This window comes from Alternaria ethzedia (genome assembly GCF_023757985.1).
Source record: "Alternaria ethzedia strain BMP 0044 chromosome Unknown scaffold_8, whole genome shotgun sequence".
In the NCBI taxonomy this organism is placed as follows: Eukaryota; Fungi; Ascomycota; class Dothideomycetes; order Pleosporales; family Pleosporaceae; genus Alternaria; species Alternaria ethzedia.
The window spans coordinates 349050-363488 of record NW_026056201.1 but is presented as its reverse complement, the minus strand read 5'-3'; the positions used below and the strand labels follow the sequence as shown (position 1 = coordinate 363488).

The 14439-nt window shown below is 53.6% G+C and overlaps 4 protein-coding genes and 1 non-coding gene across 5 annotated transcripts; 2 read left to right on the top strand and 3 right to left on the bottom strand.

The window, feature by feature from the left end:
- Positions 1-2: 2 nt before the first annotated feature.
- On the top strand, positions 3-1097 carry J4E87_004338 (uncharacterized protein; the record flags this gene model as incomplete). The annotated part of the gene is made up of 5 exons (XM_049375959.1): positions 3-8; positions 57-72; positions 129-449; positions 493-761; positions 813-1097. The coding sequence occupies 5 exons, from the start codon at positions 3-5 to the stop codon at positions 1095-1097; spliced, it is 897 nt and encodes a 298-aa protein (XP_049234168.1).
- A 1454-nt stretch (positions 1098-2551) lies between these two features.
- Positions 2552-5400, bottom strand: J4E87_004337 (uncharacterized protein; the record flags this gene model as incomplete). The annotated part of the gene is made up of 5 exons (XM_049375958.1): positions 2552-3754; positions 3803-4160; positions 4212-4492; positions 4540-4856; positions 4908-5400. 5 exons carry the CDS (start codon positions 5398-5400, stop codon positions 2552-2554), a joined length of 2652 nt encoding a protein of 883 aa, XP_049234167.1.
- Positions 5401-7365: 1965 nt separating this feature from the next.
- J4E87_004336 (uncharacterized protein) lies at positions 7366-9127 on the bottom strand (the record flags this gene model as incomplete). Its single annotated transcript, XM_049375957.1, has 4 exons — positions 7366-7452; positions 7684-8227; positions 8273-8784; positions 8837-9127. 4 exons carry the CDS (start codon positions 9125-9127, stop codon positions 7366-7368), a joined length of 1434 nt encoding a protein of 477 aa, XP_049234166.1.
- Positions 9128-9975: 848 nt separating this feature from the next.
- On the top strand, positions 9976-12020 carry J4E87_004335 (uncharacterized protein; the record flags this gene model as incomplete). The annotated part of the gene is made up of 4 exons (XM_049375956.1): positions 9976-10047; positions 10111-10432; positions 10482-10710; positions 10757-12020. 4 exons carry the CDS (start codon positions 9976-9978, stop codon positions 12018-12020), a joined length of 1887 nt encoding a protein of 628 aa, XP_049234165.1.
- A 734-nt stretch (positions 12021-12754) lies between these two features.
- Positions 12755-12844, bottom strand: J4E87_004334. Its single transcript has one exon. It is a non-coding gene; the product is annotated as a tRNA-Arg (tRNA).
- Positions 12845-14439: the final 1595 nt, after the last annotated feature.

Here is a 14439-nt window from a genome sequence, read left to right as displayed (position 1 = left end):
TCATGCCCGTAAGTCCTCGTTGAACCTTCCCCAGACTCGCCTACTGACCAGGGCAGCTCGTTTTAATTTCAGGTTCCACCTTCCCCTCCATGCTTTTCCCCCGCCATCGAGCTAACCCACCCCCGAAGGCTTCCCTTCCGCGGGCAAGACCACCAGAGCCCTCCAGCTAAAAGACTACTTCGAGGCCAAGATCGCCAGTTCGCCTCCTGATGCGCGCACTTCCCGCCTAAAAGTCCATCTCATCAACGACCAGTCGCTGGGCGTGTCGCGCGCCGTCTACCATACCGCCAAAGCCGAGAAGGATGCACGTGCGGAAGAATATTCCGCCGTCAAAAGAGTCTTGTCGCGCGATGACATCGTTATCGCCGATGGCTTAAACTACATCAAGGGCTTCCGCTACCAGTTGTACTGCGAAGCCAAGGCTCTGCAGACTCCAAGCTGCGTTGTCAGTATACCGTGTGCGCAGATGGGATGCACGACTGACAGTCCTAGAGCTGCACATAGGCACGCCCGCCGAACGATGTCGCGAGAACAACAAGAAGCTCTTGGCGGATAAAGATGTCGATGGCGGATACGAAGAGGACGACTTTGAGAACCTCATCTTCCGGTACGAGGAGCCCAATGGCATGACGCGATGGGACAGTCCGCTGTTCATCGTCGTCGAGGAGGATGAGAAGCCGCCGTGCGACCAGATATGGGACACCATAGTCAGCAGCGATGGCAAGATGAAGACTGTCAAGCCGAACCTCGCGACCGTGCTGGTGCGTACTCCAGTTCTTCTAATGTGTTGAGACGCCTCTAACACAGAGTAGAAACCAGCGACAGAGCAGAACTACCTCTACGAGCTCGACAAGACGACCTCCGATATCCTCGCCCAGATAATGGTGTACCAGAAAGACCACCCTGGCGAAGGTGGTGGAGAGATAGCCGTGGCTGATGTCGAGAAGCCCATCGAGCTCCCTGCGACGCCAATGACCCTCCCGCAACTCCAACGTATCCGCCGCCAGTTCATCACCCTGAATCGTCAACACAGCTTTTCCAAAGCACGCATAAAGGAGGTCTTTGTCGACTACCTCAACGCCGAGTTCCTGCGCTAGATTGGCGATGTCGGAGCTATGTGGAGCAATGTGTCTTCGGATATGCTTGCATGCATCGCGACAAGGGAATGTCAAGGGACGAACGAAGAGACTGGATGTCGACAGCTCAGCGGATACCGAGATGTTGGCACAGTTCTCGAACGTTCGCCCAGCGACGACGCATACCACCTCTCCGAATTCTCCCGACCACACGATACCCCTCAACACCAGCTGTACGCCATAACCACGTTCGCAACGATGATTGGCATCCCAGTCCCTGCACTTGCAACAACATGGTGTGATCGCGTCTACCCACCCCGCATTTCCAACGCCCACGCGCTACCTGCTCCAAAGGGCCGACCCATCACCAACATCAATCAGGAATAAGGATCAAGCCTGTCGGACCTGTCAGAAGCAAGTGACGGAAACTTTCTCAGTCTCTTTTTGTGATTGGCTACAATACCCCGATTAGCTCCAACCCCTCAATAAGAATGTAGAATATGTACATCATGGGGAACAGATCGCGATGTGTGACGTGTGCGTAGACTCCGATCGGGAAAGCCAGCCAAGTACCTTCCCGTCGATCATGACGCTGTGCATCGTGATGTCTCGATGAGATTCTTCTCTATTTCATTTCATGGGCAGAAACAATTGCCACGAGCTGAACGCATGCGGCGCTCTATGACACTCCGTATACTCAACCCATATATACTTAGCGCTACGCCACACCATCTACAGCGACTGGGATTCCCACAATCTCACCACACCATGGCGTTTATTGGCGTGAAACGGGCGTCCGTTCTCAAGCAACACCCATTACGCAGTATGCCTCCGATCGCGAAACCCTTGCATCGCGATCCCCACTTACTCCCCAGGCAAGGGCAAGGTGGAAAGCTGACGCTGGAATGGGCTGAGGCTGACAAGCCCCCCGCATATTTCTCCACGTGCGAACCATGTGGGTCGCGCAGTGGGCTAGCTGGGGTGCGGGGTGTGTAGGCGTGGTAGGTAAGGGTTGTGTGTCGTGGTAGTGGGAGGGTGTGTGGCTGGAGACGCACGCGAGGGGAGAGGTATAACATCCTTTCATCCGGCGGGATTTGCCGATGACCGGAGGTTTGGGGAGACGGTGATGTACGAAGGACGAGATTAGAGGCTCACGGCGGTATAGAAGACTGGACGAGAGTAGATTAACGAATCTATGATGCGAGGTAAGTCGAAAATGTTGAATTAAATTAACCAAGAAGACTATGTACGAAGATTTCCATGGGAACAAAGAAAGTAGCTCGTCCCTCCATCCAATTCCCATCGTGACTCTCTTTCGCTCAGGCCAGAAGCGTGGTATCTCAAAAGCAGCAAAAGCTCAACCAGACCCGTGTCGTCAACAGGTGAGGGACCCTCAACCCTATGCGCCAGACACCCAATCTCCGTTTGTACAACCCATCATAATCATCGTGATATCATCAACACTACCACCCCGTTTACAACCCACAGTAAGTAGCATCCAAGCCCGTCAAACCCGTCGTGCTATCGTAGTCACCCGGAATCATGATACCAGGATACAATCTATCGCTACCAGGCGTAGACCCATAATCACAAGCCCCGGTGCTGAATTCCTCGCCACTAGTCAAGCTCTCATCGCTGAAGCTGAGTACGCTTTGAGGTGGTGGGGCTTCGGAGCTGTAGGCGCTCCAGTTCCAGACATTTGGCGACCATGTCACGTTGCTGTTGTCTGTGTTGGCGGATTGAGGTGCTACGTCGACGAGGGCGTCGGCTGGAGGGCCGCCGTAGATGGTGTCGTAAATGTTTGTTTGGCCGTTGTCTAGCGAGGAGAGGAGGCGCTCCCAGTCGGAGGTTGAGACTTCGGTTTTGATGCCTTGGTTGTTTTGGAGGGCGTAGCTGGCGAGTGGGTCGTTGGCGAAGGAGAGGTAGTCGATGTTGCGTTGCTGCTGCTGCTGCTGTTGTTGTTGTTGCTGGTGCTGGGGTGTTGGCTGACTTGGGCGACGCTTGTTTGGCATCGAAAAGGATGCACGATGCGACAGCGGGCTCAAGGTCGGTTCTGAACGAGCGACAGGAGGCTCTGATCGACTGGACGACAAGCTTGTCAGCGAAGGATTAGCATGCGCACCCACGCTGGGCGAGAGAGCAGGCAATGTCGCGCGACGTGGCTCTTGGTCTTGTCGGGCATTCTTCATCATGCTTGGTGAGAAGCGAGCTGCAAGAGCCTTGAGCGACTTTTGGGTAGCACGGAAGGTATCCAGAGGCGCTCCCATGTGGCCCTCCGAGTTGTGTCGCGACAGAGGCGGGGCTGGCATTTGCTCCACCTGAGGAACAGCCACGATGCCGCAGCCCACGCGACGGAACTCGGCATAGCCAGCAGCATTTCCACGCTCGAGCATGTCCATGACCGAACATACCAAACGGTTGCTGTCCTTGATCAACTTGCCCTCGCGAGCTAGCGTCAGGGTCTGGAAGAGCAGGCCGAAGCCGGCTTGGACGAGAACCTCATTGCGATTGAGGCAGAACGAGAAGCTAAGCTTACGCTCGTCTAGGAGCTCGACAATCTGCACAATGTGCTTGCAGGCATCGCCAACGGCTACAACGGCCGACGAGCCCTTGTCGCCAAGATTAGCAACAACGGCTGGGCGGTATACAAGCGCCCTAATGTGGTGGTAGACGAGAGACTAGGCTTGTCAGCATTCGGTAGATGCAGCAGGAATTAAGAGACATACCAAAACAGGTGATCTGCTGCTGGTGACGTTGGTGCTTGGCTTGTCTTGCGCAAACGTCAGCTTGAGGTGAGGCGCAAGGTTAGTCTGCCAATCCTCCAGCTCGTCGGAGAGCGACGCAATGGTGCGGAACGAGATATCATGTGATGCCGATCCGGGGTAGAGCTCCGTCAGCACCTTGGACAGGATGCGCGACAGGCGGAAGAGAGCCAGTGCGCTGGAAAGTTTGGTGTACTCGCCGGGCAGGGTCGGCAGGAACCCCTTCTCGGTGACGTATTCGTCATCGGCATCTACCGGATACTCGCAGTGCACATCTTCCTCTCGGATCAGCTTCGGTAGTCCGAGGTGTGCAGCGGAGAGACTAGGAGCGGTCAGTAAGTGTAACGGCGGGGTTCGGCCGAAGGCTACTTACCAGTCGACTGTGTACAGCGACCAGAACAGCTTCTTGCGCGTTTCGCTCGTCAGTGCATCGAGTGCGAAGCGCTTCTGGGATTGATGTAAGCCAAGACGTTGCGACAGGCCGACGGCCAAGCCCTTGTACTTGAGCACCCGCGAGTAATCAGCCCTCAGCAGGCAGAAGATCTGGGCAAGGACAAGGCACTGCAGCGTTGCGACGTCATTGTCCATCAAGAAGCTCTCGACAGCGCTCTGCCACTGAGCCTCGAATGACTCTACATCTTGACCGTCGCGTGGCTGGACAAGTTAGCATTCTGCTAGACGCGATTGCGAGGTTTACATACGTCGCTTGACAGCGCGGCAATGCCAAAGACCAAGTTGAGTTGTGCAATCGACTTCTTGTCGCTCATGGTATCCGGGCTGGCCACATACTGCTCGTATAGTGACAAGAAGGTCGGGCGATGGAGAATCGGGAATAGAGGAGCCCATTCTTGGAAGAAGATGTTGATCATCTGATCTGAGACCAGACGAGGAGGGGCTTTGAATGAAACGATGCGCTTGGGGTGAGTCGCAGTCGGTCTTGCTCCAGCGCCGAAGAAGGCGCTCGAGTTGATGTCGGTGGACAGTCTACCTGTCTCTTGGGCTTTCTGCTTGAACGCCTCTGTGAAGTGTTAGACGCGCTGCACGTCACTCGACAGAACGTGAATCTTACCAACAAGGGTTCGTCCACTTGAGCTGCCCACGAAATACGAATCTTTGTTCAGGTCGTCGAGCAGAAGCGGTGCCTGCTGCACCTTGAACGTCTCTTCCTTCTCTTGTGGTTCTTCTCGCACGTCGGAAGAACCGGGAGAGTGTATGGATGGTCGTCTAGCGGTCGAAAACGCTGCCGGGGAACGCGCATGCATGCGTGATAGCATGTCAATCTTTTCGTCTTTCTCGTCAAGGAGGTCCTTCAGGTCGCGAACTTCTGCCTCGAGTATGCGGACGCGTTCCTCTAGCGATTCGGTGTATCCTCTGGGAAATGCGCGTCGACTGAGCTTGTCGCTCGTCTTGCACTCGAATCCGACATTGGTGCATTGCGTGCAGCTGGGGCGGATGCCGTCGCATCGTATCTTCTTGGAGCGACATCGGTCACAGGCTTGGGCGATGCGGCTCTGGCAGGCGGAGCCGACCTTGATGACTTTCATGGGGAGTATTCCGGGCATTTTGGCGTCGTTCGTTACGCGTCGGCGGTGGTGTCAGGTGGTATCCGTCCAAGGCCCAATGGGCGATCACTGATAGATCGTGTCACGTTCTGTCATCCGCTGCTCCGGTACTCGAGTATCGTCCGTGGATCGTAGTTGAAGTTTGGATATGTAGTCGCCAGGCGTTTCAAGACGTGAATGCACAAGAACAGAGCAAAACCAGTCAGGGCGGGCGAGTGCGTAAGTCAGACGGGCGAGGAGGGTTGGCGGAAGAATCGGGGACGGCCTGGCAGATGTAAGCTGCCACCTGCCACCCTGGCTTAGTCTTTCTCTGGGGAATTTGTGGGCGGCTGCGGGGCGACAGGCGCCATCCCACAAGGGATAGCACGAGCAGCACATCTTTCGCCGATACTTTCTCGTCCACGCCTGTTCACTAAACCTTAAACCTGGCTTCGCTGCGATCAGCGCGCGGGACTCGTCTGCTTGTCAGAATTACGACGGCCTTTCTCGGCACTCCTCACCAGCCTGTCACAACGGTGACTAGAGCTTTCTGCGGGGTGGTGGCTTCGACGACGGTGAACACCCACGCTCAGATCATGCGAGGACGTCGGCCCGATTGCTGTGATTGAGCCACCCATCACTCCCTCAATTGCAACCTGCTCTAATCCTGTGCAGCCTCCGAAATATCGCGCCCTTCTTAACCGGATGGGTATCGTCTACAAGGGCAGCTAGCAAACAGCCATTCGCTAATAGCCGCAATATTGGCTGCCCGTGTGACTCCAACTCATCAGCGCACTCTATGTGTCACATTCTAGAAGACAAAAGGATCATCGTCCCTGTCGACACGGAACGCGCAACCTGTATACTCTGTCATTACAGGCTTAAAAGGCGGTTGTATCGACCAGGGACGGTCGATGAGAGTGCACTGAGTGGGCGGCGCGGCACGCCGCTTATCTCGACTAAGCCACATTGCGACCTGCAAATCAATTCTCCTAGACGGGATCAATAGCATCCTCGCGTGTCTATGATGGCTATTTAGCCGGACCCTGCGTGTAAGGCTGAAAAAGCAATTGTTGGATGTCTCAATCATTAGACAGTGGCTGTTCGGTAGTGCGGCAGGGCGGCCATATGAGCCGTCCGTGCCACATTGTTCGTATAGAACATGACAAGAGTGTTGTTGTTGGTGAAGGGATATAAGTATCTAAGCTGGCATGACCAACTATAGCAATCACTCCTATTGAAAGCGACATGTGCTCTGGCAGTAAGACTGTTGCCAGACATATACCAAACATTGGCTAGCGACCGTTACTACACGACAGCATTCGCTTGACTGTAAGTTCTCACTACGCAGAAGCTAGACTGGTGTCGTCCTACTCAGAGTTCACGCCTAGTTATATCCTACACCTCCTGATCTTCATATACCTCAGCGTCATCTGGATACCGTTCTTACAACATAGTGTGGACAGCCGTAACACAATGCCGTTTCCGGCAGGAAGTCAGATCAGGCCATCAATGACGACTACAATAGAGATCCTTTACCGTCATCCTCAACACCCTCCAGAGTTCTCGATCCACATACGCGAGCAGACCCGGACGGGTTCTTATATCCTTCCAAAGTGCATGTGAGCATTCAGCGTCTGGTTTTGAGCCACCGTTATGATGGAAAGTGGCGGAGCAATGTTGAATCAGAGGCTTGGTTACCTTACTGCTGGCATACAGTGAGACCCCATTGTCCTCTGCAATGATGCAATGGCGTAAATGTCGTTTGCAAAAATACGCGAATATTTCTGTTGGCTGCTTTAAGGTATGATGGGAGATTAAGAGATGTGAGATGTGTGGTGGAGAGCCGATGCTTCTATTGATGTTCTAGCTTAGACATGCCATTACCCATGTTACAGTAGACGCAGGGCGCGTGGGGCTCTATAGATTAGACAAGCTCCACCACGATAGATGAGCTCGTCTAGCCGGTGGGGGCTTTTGGGGCGCTCATGAGAAGTCTTCTTCGTCGTCGTCTCCTCCTTCATCCATGCCCAGATAACGAACGACAGTCTCTGAGTCTAGGAGTTTGGCTTTCTGTTTGTCGTCAGTGCGGTTCCGGCGAGAAGATGCAGGAATGATAATTTGGTAGTTTAGCAGCCTGACAGTCTGGGCTTTTAAGCGCATGCAACCAAACTTGGTGCGACGCCACGCCAGGTAAACTATCGTCAAAGGACATGATGCGACACATGCCCTCTGGCGGTATAAAGTCCGAAACATACTATGATGGAGCTCGCACTGCGGGGTATAGAAAGAAATTGATCTTACCTGGCTGTCAAGAGTAGCAGCTGCACGCTTGAGCAAGTCTAGCTCCAGACTTCGGAGTCGCTCCGCAAGTCGCCACGGCATGTCCCGCATTGTACCCGTTCGTTTAGCACCCTCTGCTTCCGTGAGCAGCTTAATCTGCGCATCAACACGATTTTGTAGGAGAACCGTGGCACGTAGCTGGAAGACATCCCATAATGGGTCTTGTTCAAGATTTTCTCGGAGCTTCACGGTATCGAGTTCCTGCTCTTTCCAGAAAGATTGGACTTCTCTCTTGCCATCGGTGGTTTGTCTGACCTTGAAGTCTAGACCATCTTCTTCGTTGACTACGACGAGCCATATGAAGTCACTTTCCCAATCTATGGTACCGTCTTTCTCAAAGATGCGGAAGCCCGGTGCGACCTTGGACACGTAGATCTTCGCAGGTCTGAGGGGGTCGTCGTCTGGGATATCGAGGTCTAGAAAGACGACCTTTGCAGACGTCATGGCATCCTCGAGGAATCCGTACGAAAAGATGTTTTCGCATGCGCCTTTGTCGTCGCCATATCTATGTTTGTGAGCGAGTATCCTCCGATTCGTCATGATGACCTACGTGATCGTTATCTCATCACCAGCTTTAACTTGTTTGCCCTCTCGAAGTAGCAATAGACCATTCCCGTTACGATCAGTCTCGTACAATGCGGCCGTCGCATCACCAGACGCGTGGTTTGCCATGTCGACGCAGGGTACCATGCAGTCACCAGTACCGGGAAATTCCAAAGCTCTAGATCTGTACATGGCATCGGCGCACATCCAGTCGTCGAAAGTCAACATACCGTTTTCTTCATCCCACCAGTATTTTTTACACCAGCTGATAGACTCTGTAGCAGTCCGCAAGTTTTCGAATTCGCGCAATAAGCTGTTGAGCTTTGCGCTGACTGCAGGTTTGAGCGTGGTTCCAACGAGAAGCTCCTGTTCTTCCTCGCTCCAGAAAGTGGGTAGCAGCTCATCTGGAAGGAACTTGACGTATTCCGTAAGAGGATTGAGCACGCCAACATCCTTTGTATCGGGGCAGCAGATGGTTGCTTGGAGGAGTAGAAAAGTAAGAACGGCACCTCTTGTTGTCTGTTTCATGTTAGTGCCGTGCACATTTGCATTTCTTCTGGAATTGCCACACCCTTCCAAAATCCCCAAGAGCTTCGAGAAGTTCGCGTAGATGATGATCGGACTTTGCGATGATTTCAATATTCTGACGAGAAATGATCAACTCCTTGGGCACGACAAGCAAAGGCTCAGCTTCGCCCCCTTGAAGCTTCTCGTCAGCAATGACTGTAGACCCTCTGTCCTCATAGCCTGGCAGCGGGCCTACTTTGACGCCGTTGAATTTGACGCCATTGAACGTTGCCCAAGTAGGTAAAACATCAATGGACTCTTTGAGCCACCCCTGGGTCCTGCCTCTTCGGATCATCGTAATCTTGATGTGGTAGATGAGGCTTTACAGCGCACGGGCGCGGCCCACTGCTACTCTGCGACACACAGGTTTTGTGGGTCGCCAAGGATCCCGCCTCAAACAGCGACAACTCTGTGGAGTCTGTACGATGACAGCTGACTGTTGACAGTTGGAGTAGCACAGGAGAAACAACAACGGCTCGATGGCTGCATGCGGTGAGGACGATCGCGATGCCGACGGGCTCTAGTGCGGGTCGCGCGAATTGTCCGCGATTACTGCAGCAATCGAGATGCAGGCTGCCTTTAGGAGTCCGTACACTGGACCCTGTGAGGTCATGCAGACACGACGACAGCTGCAGGTCCAAAGCCTCGAGCTGCTGGTTCCCTAAGAGACGGATACAAACAGAGTCGTAGCCGGCGGGACAAGAGATGCTGGCAAACGAAGAGATATGTCTCAGGACACCTATAGGCAGTGCGTCATGCAAACAGCAGGGAGGGCCTCACCATTTGTTGTGTTGTTGTGGTGCTTGGGCCAAGACGTCTAGAGTTGTTATGATGGCGTTGCGGGCATCCCGAAACCATGGAGTGGAGCTAGCGGGCGCGTCCGTGCGTCTGTAAACAACAACAACATGGAGGATGTGCTTAAACCTCCAACCATCCGCCGTCACACATCTTTACAGTTATTCCTTACTCCGACCGCAGCAGGACACGCAGACGCAGACGGCACTTCCGCCACCAGCCATACCGACGACGCATCTTCCCTTGCGCTGCGCTGCCGACATCGCTGCTCTCGTCCCAAGTCGGCATCTCGTCACCGTCCTTCCCCAGCTGTAGTCAACACCTGCGGGTCGCACCTTCTTCTTCGCAATGGCTTCACCACGCGATCGAGTGGCCAAGATGTCGCGCGCATCCACCACCAGCTATGGTCAGGTGATCGAGGTGAGCACCACAACACACACCAAAACAAAGCGACTGCGGGACCCGTTCTGATCGATTTCCTAGTACATCCAAGACAGACTCTACCTGGCATCCTACACAAGCCCGCCCGATGCGAACACTCCGTTCCCGTACCCCAAGCAGAGCCAATCGCCCTCCAAGCGGTCGTCGCGTGCGCAAGTAGGTCCTACTGCCGCCGGCCCCAAGGCGCACCCTCCCGTCTACTTTAGTATCGACAAGACGCTCCTGTACAACGCCTTCCACGGCGACTTCGGCCCACTGCACATTGGCCACCTCTACCGGTTCGCGGTACAGCTGCACGAAGTTCTGGGCGATCCTCTCAACGAGGACCGCGCCGTCGTCTTCTGGAGCAGCGCCGACTCGAGGAGTGAGCTACTCCACATTCCTCACTCAATAGCACCCGTTAACATGCCTAGGTCGCGCAAACGCTGCCTGCATTCTCGCATGCTACATGGTGCTCATCCAGTCATGGCCACCTCACCTTGCTCTGGCGCCCATTGCCCAGATGGACCCACCGTGCATGCCCTTCCGCGACGCCGGCTACAGCCAAGCCGACTATGTTCTGAACATTCAGGACGTCATCTACGGTGTATGGAAGGCCAAGGAAGAGGGCCTCTGCGGTCTTAAGGACTTCAGCCTCGAGGAGTATGTCTACCGAATCATGCCTACCAATCAATACTGACAGTTCTAGGTACGAGAAGTTTGAGCGCGTAGACATGGGCGACTTCAACTGGGTCACTCCCAACTTCCTCGCCTTTGCCTCTCCCCAGCAACAACCCACACACGAGATCCCGACCTCATCACCGATGTACGCGACGCTTCCCTCCAACATCGCCGAGATCCAGCGATCTGGACTTCCTGGTCCCTTCAAGAACGTGCTCTCGCACTTTTGCGCGCGCAACGTTGGACTCGTCGTACGCCTCAACTCGGAACTGTACTCCTCTTCATACTTCACCAAGCTCGGCATCCAGCACTTGAACATGATCTTCGACGACGGAACGTGCCCACCGCTGTCCCTGGTACGCAAGTTCGTCAACCTCGCCCACGAGATGATCACAGTGCAGAAGCGCGGCATCGCAGTCCACTGCAAGGCTGGACTGGGACGAACTGGCTGCTTGATCGGCGCGTACCTGATCTACAAGCACGGCTTCACCGCCAACGAGATCATCGCATACATGCGCTTCATGCGCCCGGGCATGGTCGTTGGCCCCCAACAGCACTGGCTGCACCTGAACCAGGGTACTTTCCGAGAGTGGTGGTACGAAGACCAGTTCAAGGCAAAGTATGCGCAGACCGTGCCATCGACGCCTACCAAGTCACCGCACAAGCAGCGCCTCGCTAGCAACGGGCAAACCTTCACACCGCCCAACGGATCGTCCAAGCGCGCCGCGCTCGGCGAGATCGAGTCGAACGAGCGAAGCAACTCGGGCCACATTGGCGTGTTGGAGGACAACCTGCCTGCGCCGACACCTGGACAGCCGCGAAAGACTAGCAAACTTTACGGCAACGGCTCGCGGTCACCACAGCGCATCGACGAGAACGAGCCCTTCACCAGGTCGCACACAGAGGTCAGAGCGGACATTACACGCTTCGATGGCGAGTCAGACGAGGAGTTCCACCTGCGCCAGATTGCGCGACGCACATCATCGCGCTCTCCTCAGCGCTCGCCAACCCTCAAGGACAAGCAGCGTCGCGCATTCAGCACCACGTCCGTCGTCCAAACGTCAGTAACCCACACCTCTTTCGGCTTCGGTGAGGAGAGTGATCTCGAGAACACTGCGCCAGCTGGCATACGGCCAAAGACGCCAAAGGAGAAGAGCGGCAGTGGCAGCATCAACATGGGCAAGATCCGATCGAGTCCCTCGCGCCGGAGCACCGACGGCAAGTCTGCTGTACGGAAAACCAGCGGTCGTGTTGGAAGCATGGGCAACGCCATCTCCCGCCCAAAGTCATGAGCATCGTCACTGGATTTTGCGTTTCTGATCCCGCATCTTCATTCCGGGAGTTCTAGCACGGCGTCTTGGGACACGACCTTCATCGTCACTTCGTTTCTCGACTCAGTCAATTCTTCGTCGAACAGCATGCCATCGGGCTTGACGCTACACATGTCGTCTGCGGGCGGGCGTTTTTGGATCACTACAAAGAGTGCATAACGGAGTTGGGTCATCATTCTGGGAGTTTACTGGGGGCGCATGGTGTGCTAATGTCTCTTTCTACTGTCTCATTACCCAGTCACTTGTTGCTGCATCTTTACTTTAGTCTTGTCCCTTTTCGCGGTAATCTGGCTGCGGATATGTTCATGACGTGTATGAGTTGATGACTACTTCTAATTGTCCAAAAACAATGGCATGTTCCTCTCAATCAAACTTGACTTGTCTGATGAATTGTGACAGTGACTTTTGCTTTGCACTATTGAAGAAAGATCTATTCTCAAATTTGGTTGACGAAGAATTGTGCTGCATACAAGTATCTATCCAACCCTAAGGATATGTCACCCCGATATCGATCAAGATAATACATCCAAGGGTCGTAGACGTTAGCTCTGCTATTTCTACTAAGCCCCTATATATTTGGTGGTGGCGGATAGGTGATAGGTCTCCAACCGAAGAAAAAAAAGTTGCATCTCGCCATCATAACCAGCAAAATATCTCGTTCATGCCAGTGTAGATCACTAATCGTGAGCGATATACGATCAGCACGGGACTCGAACCCGCAACCTTGGCCTTGGGATATCTGTAGGAGATAGGAGGGCCACGCGCTACCATTGCGCCAACCGACCGGTTGCCATGAAGAGTTCTTGTGGTGGGAGATGTCTATATAGCTGGCAAACCCCAGCACAAGCTTTCATGCTGGTGAGCCATAGGTCTAGTCGACATTGGCAGAGGATGTCTTGGGGTCTGATGTATCATAGCGGTGAAGTTTTTGCTGGACGATGTGGAGGGAGGTATGTAGGTGTGGGGATGTTTGGCCGAGAATTGTATAGCAGAGCCGGGATGCGCATTTCCCAATTGAGCTTTTGCATGTAAACGCCGGAGTCTCCCTTGCTTAGCTTGTTACGAACGGGCATCCGTGGATGAATCGTGCTTTCGGCAGAGCACAGATTGAATGAGGAGGTTGGTTGATTTGCACGCACGCCTAGATAAGATTAGACGGCGATGACGCGATCGACAATTTTTGGTTAACCTAAACCCCTTGCAGCCAGAACAGTAAACAATCATGTAATGGTATTCTGCTTACCCACACATCTTCCCATATATCAAGCACAAGTAGACATCGCAATAAACTCAGTAACCCGTAGTAACCACTGTTGTGGATTCCTGATTGCTGCTGTCCGGCAAGTTTCGGCAACTGAAATCTAAATTCCATCATCCGCACACAAGCAAGAGCGGCTTGCGACAAGAATTTCAAAAGACAGTAATTAGCATCAGTTCAACGACCATGGTATGCAAGCCAAGCGTTTTCGCGTAGTATGGACTACGACGAGCCTCGAATGCGTGGGCTGACAAAAGGGCTGGTGTTAGGTGCACGCCGACGCGTCCGATTTTGCCGATGGGATGAGTAAGAAGGAGGTTTATGAGCAGGTGCTTGAGCAAGCGAGGTCGCTTTTTGATGGGCAGAGGAATTGGGTGAGTAATTCTCAAAATCTCAAGAATAAGGGGGATGAATAGGATTGCTGACATTGTATAGGTCTGGTAAGCCACCATTCTTCTCATCCTCCTTACCCAGTCATAACAACAGAGTCATAACATCAACTACCAAACAGCAACTTCTCAAACACAGCATCTCTCCTCTGGCACGCCTACCACTCGCTGCCCTCTCCCTCCTCCTCCGTCAACTGGGCAGGTTTCTACTTCACTTCACCAACAAATGCGTCGCAACTCCTCCTCGGCCCTTTCCAGGGCCAGGTAGCATGCCAGACCATCAATTTCGGGCGCGGTGTATGCGGGACTGCGGCGAAAGAAGCAAAGACGCAGCTAGTGGCAGATGTAGAGACGTTTCCGGGACATATTGCGTGTGATGGGAGGAGTAGGAGTGAGATTGTTGTTCCGGTTGTGCAGGGTGGGAAGGTATGTTCTTTTCTAGCCATTGTGCTATTAGGAACATCGGTTTGCTAATGTAGATACAGGTTGTAGCGATTATCGACATAGACTGTGCGGAACTTGGCGGATTTGATGCTGAGGATCAGGCGGCTTTGGAGGAGTTAGCGGAGTTGTTGGCACAGTCTTGCGACTTTTGAAGTAAGGGCATAGGTATGATAAAGGAATTGTCAAGATAGGATAGAAAGAGATAAAATGGACAGGGTAGAGGGATTGGTAGAATCGTGCATTACTGCAAATCGGAACTGTAATTACACTAAACGCGTTGAAGCAAATA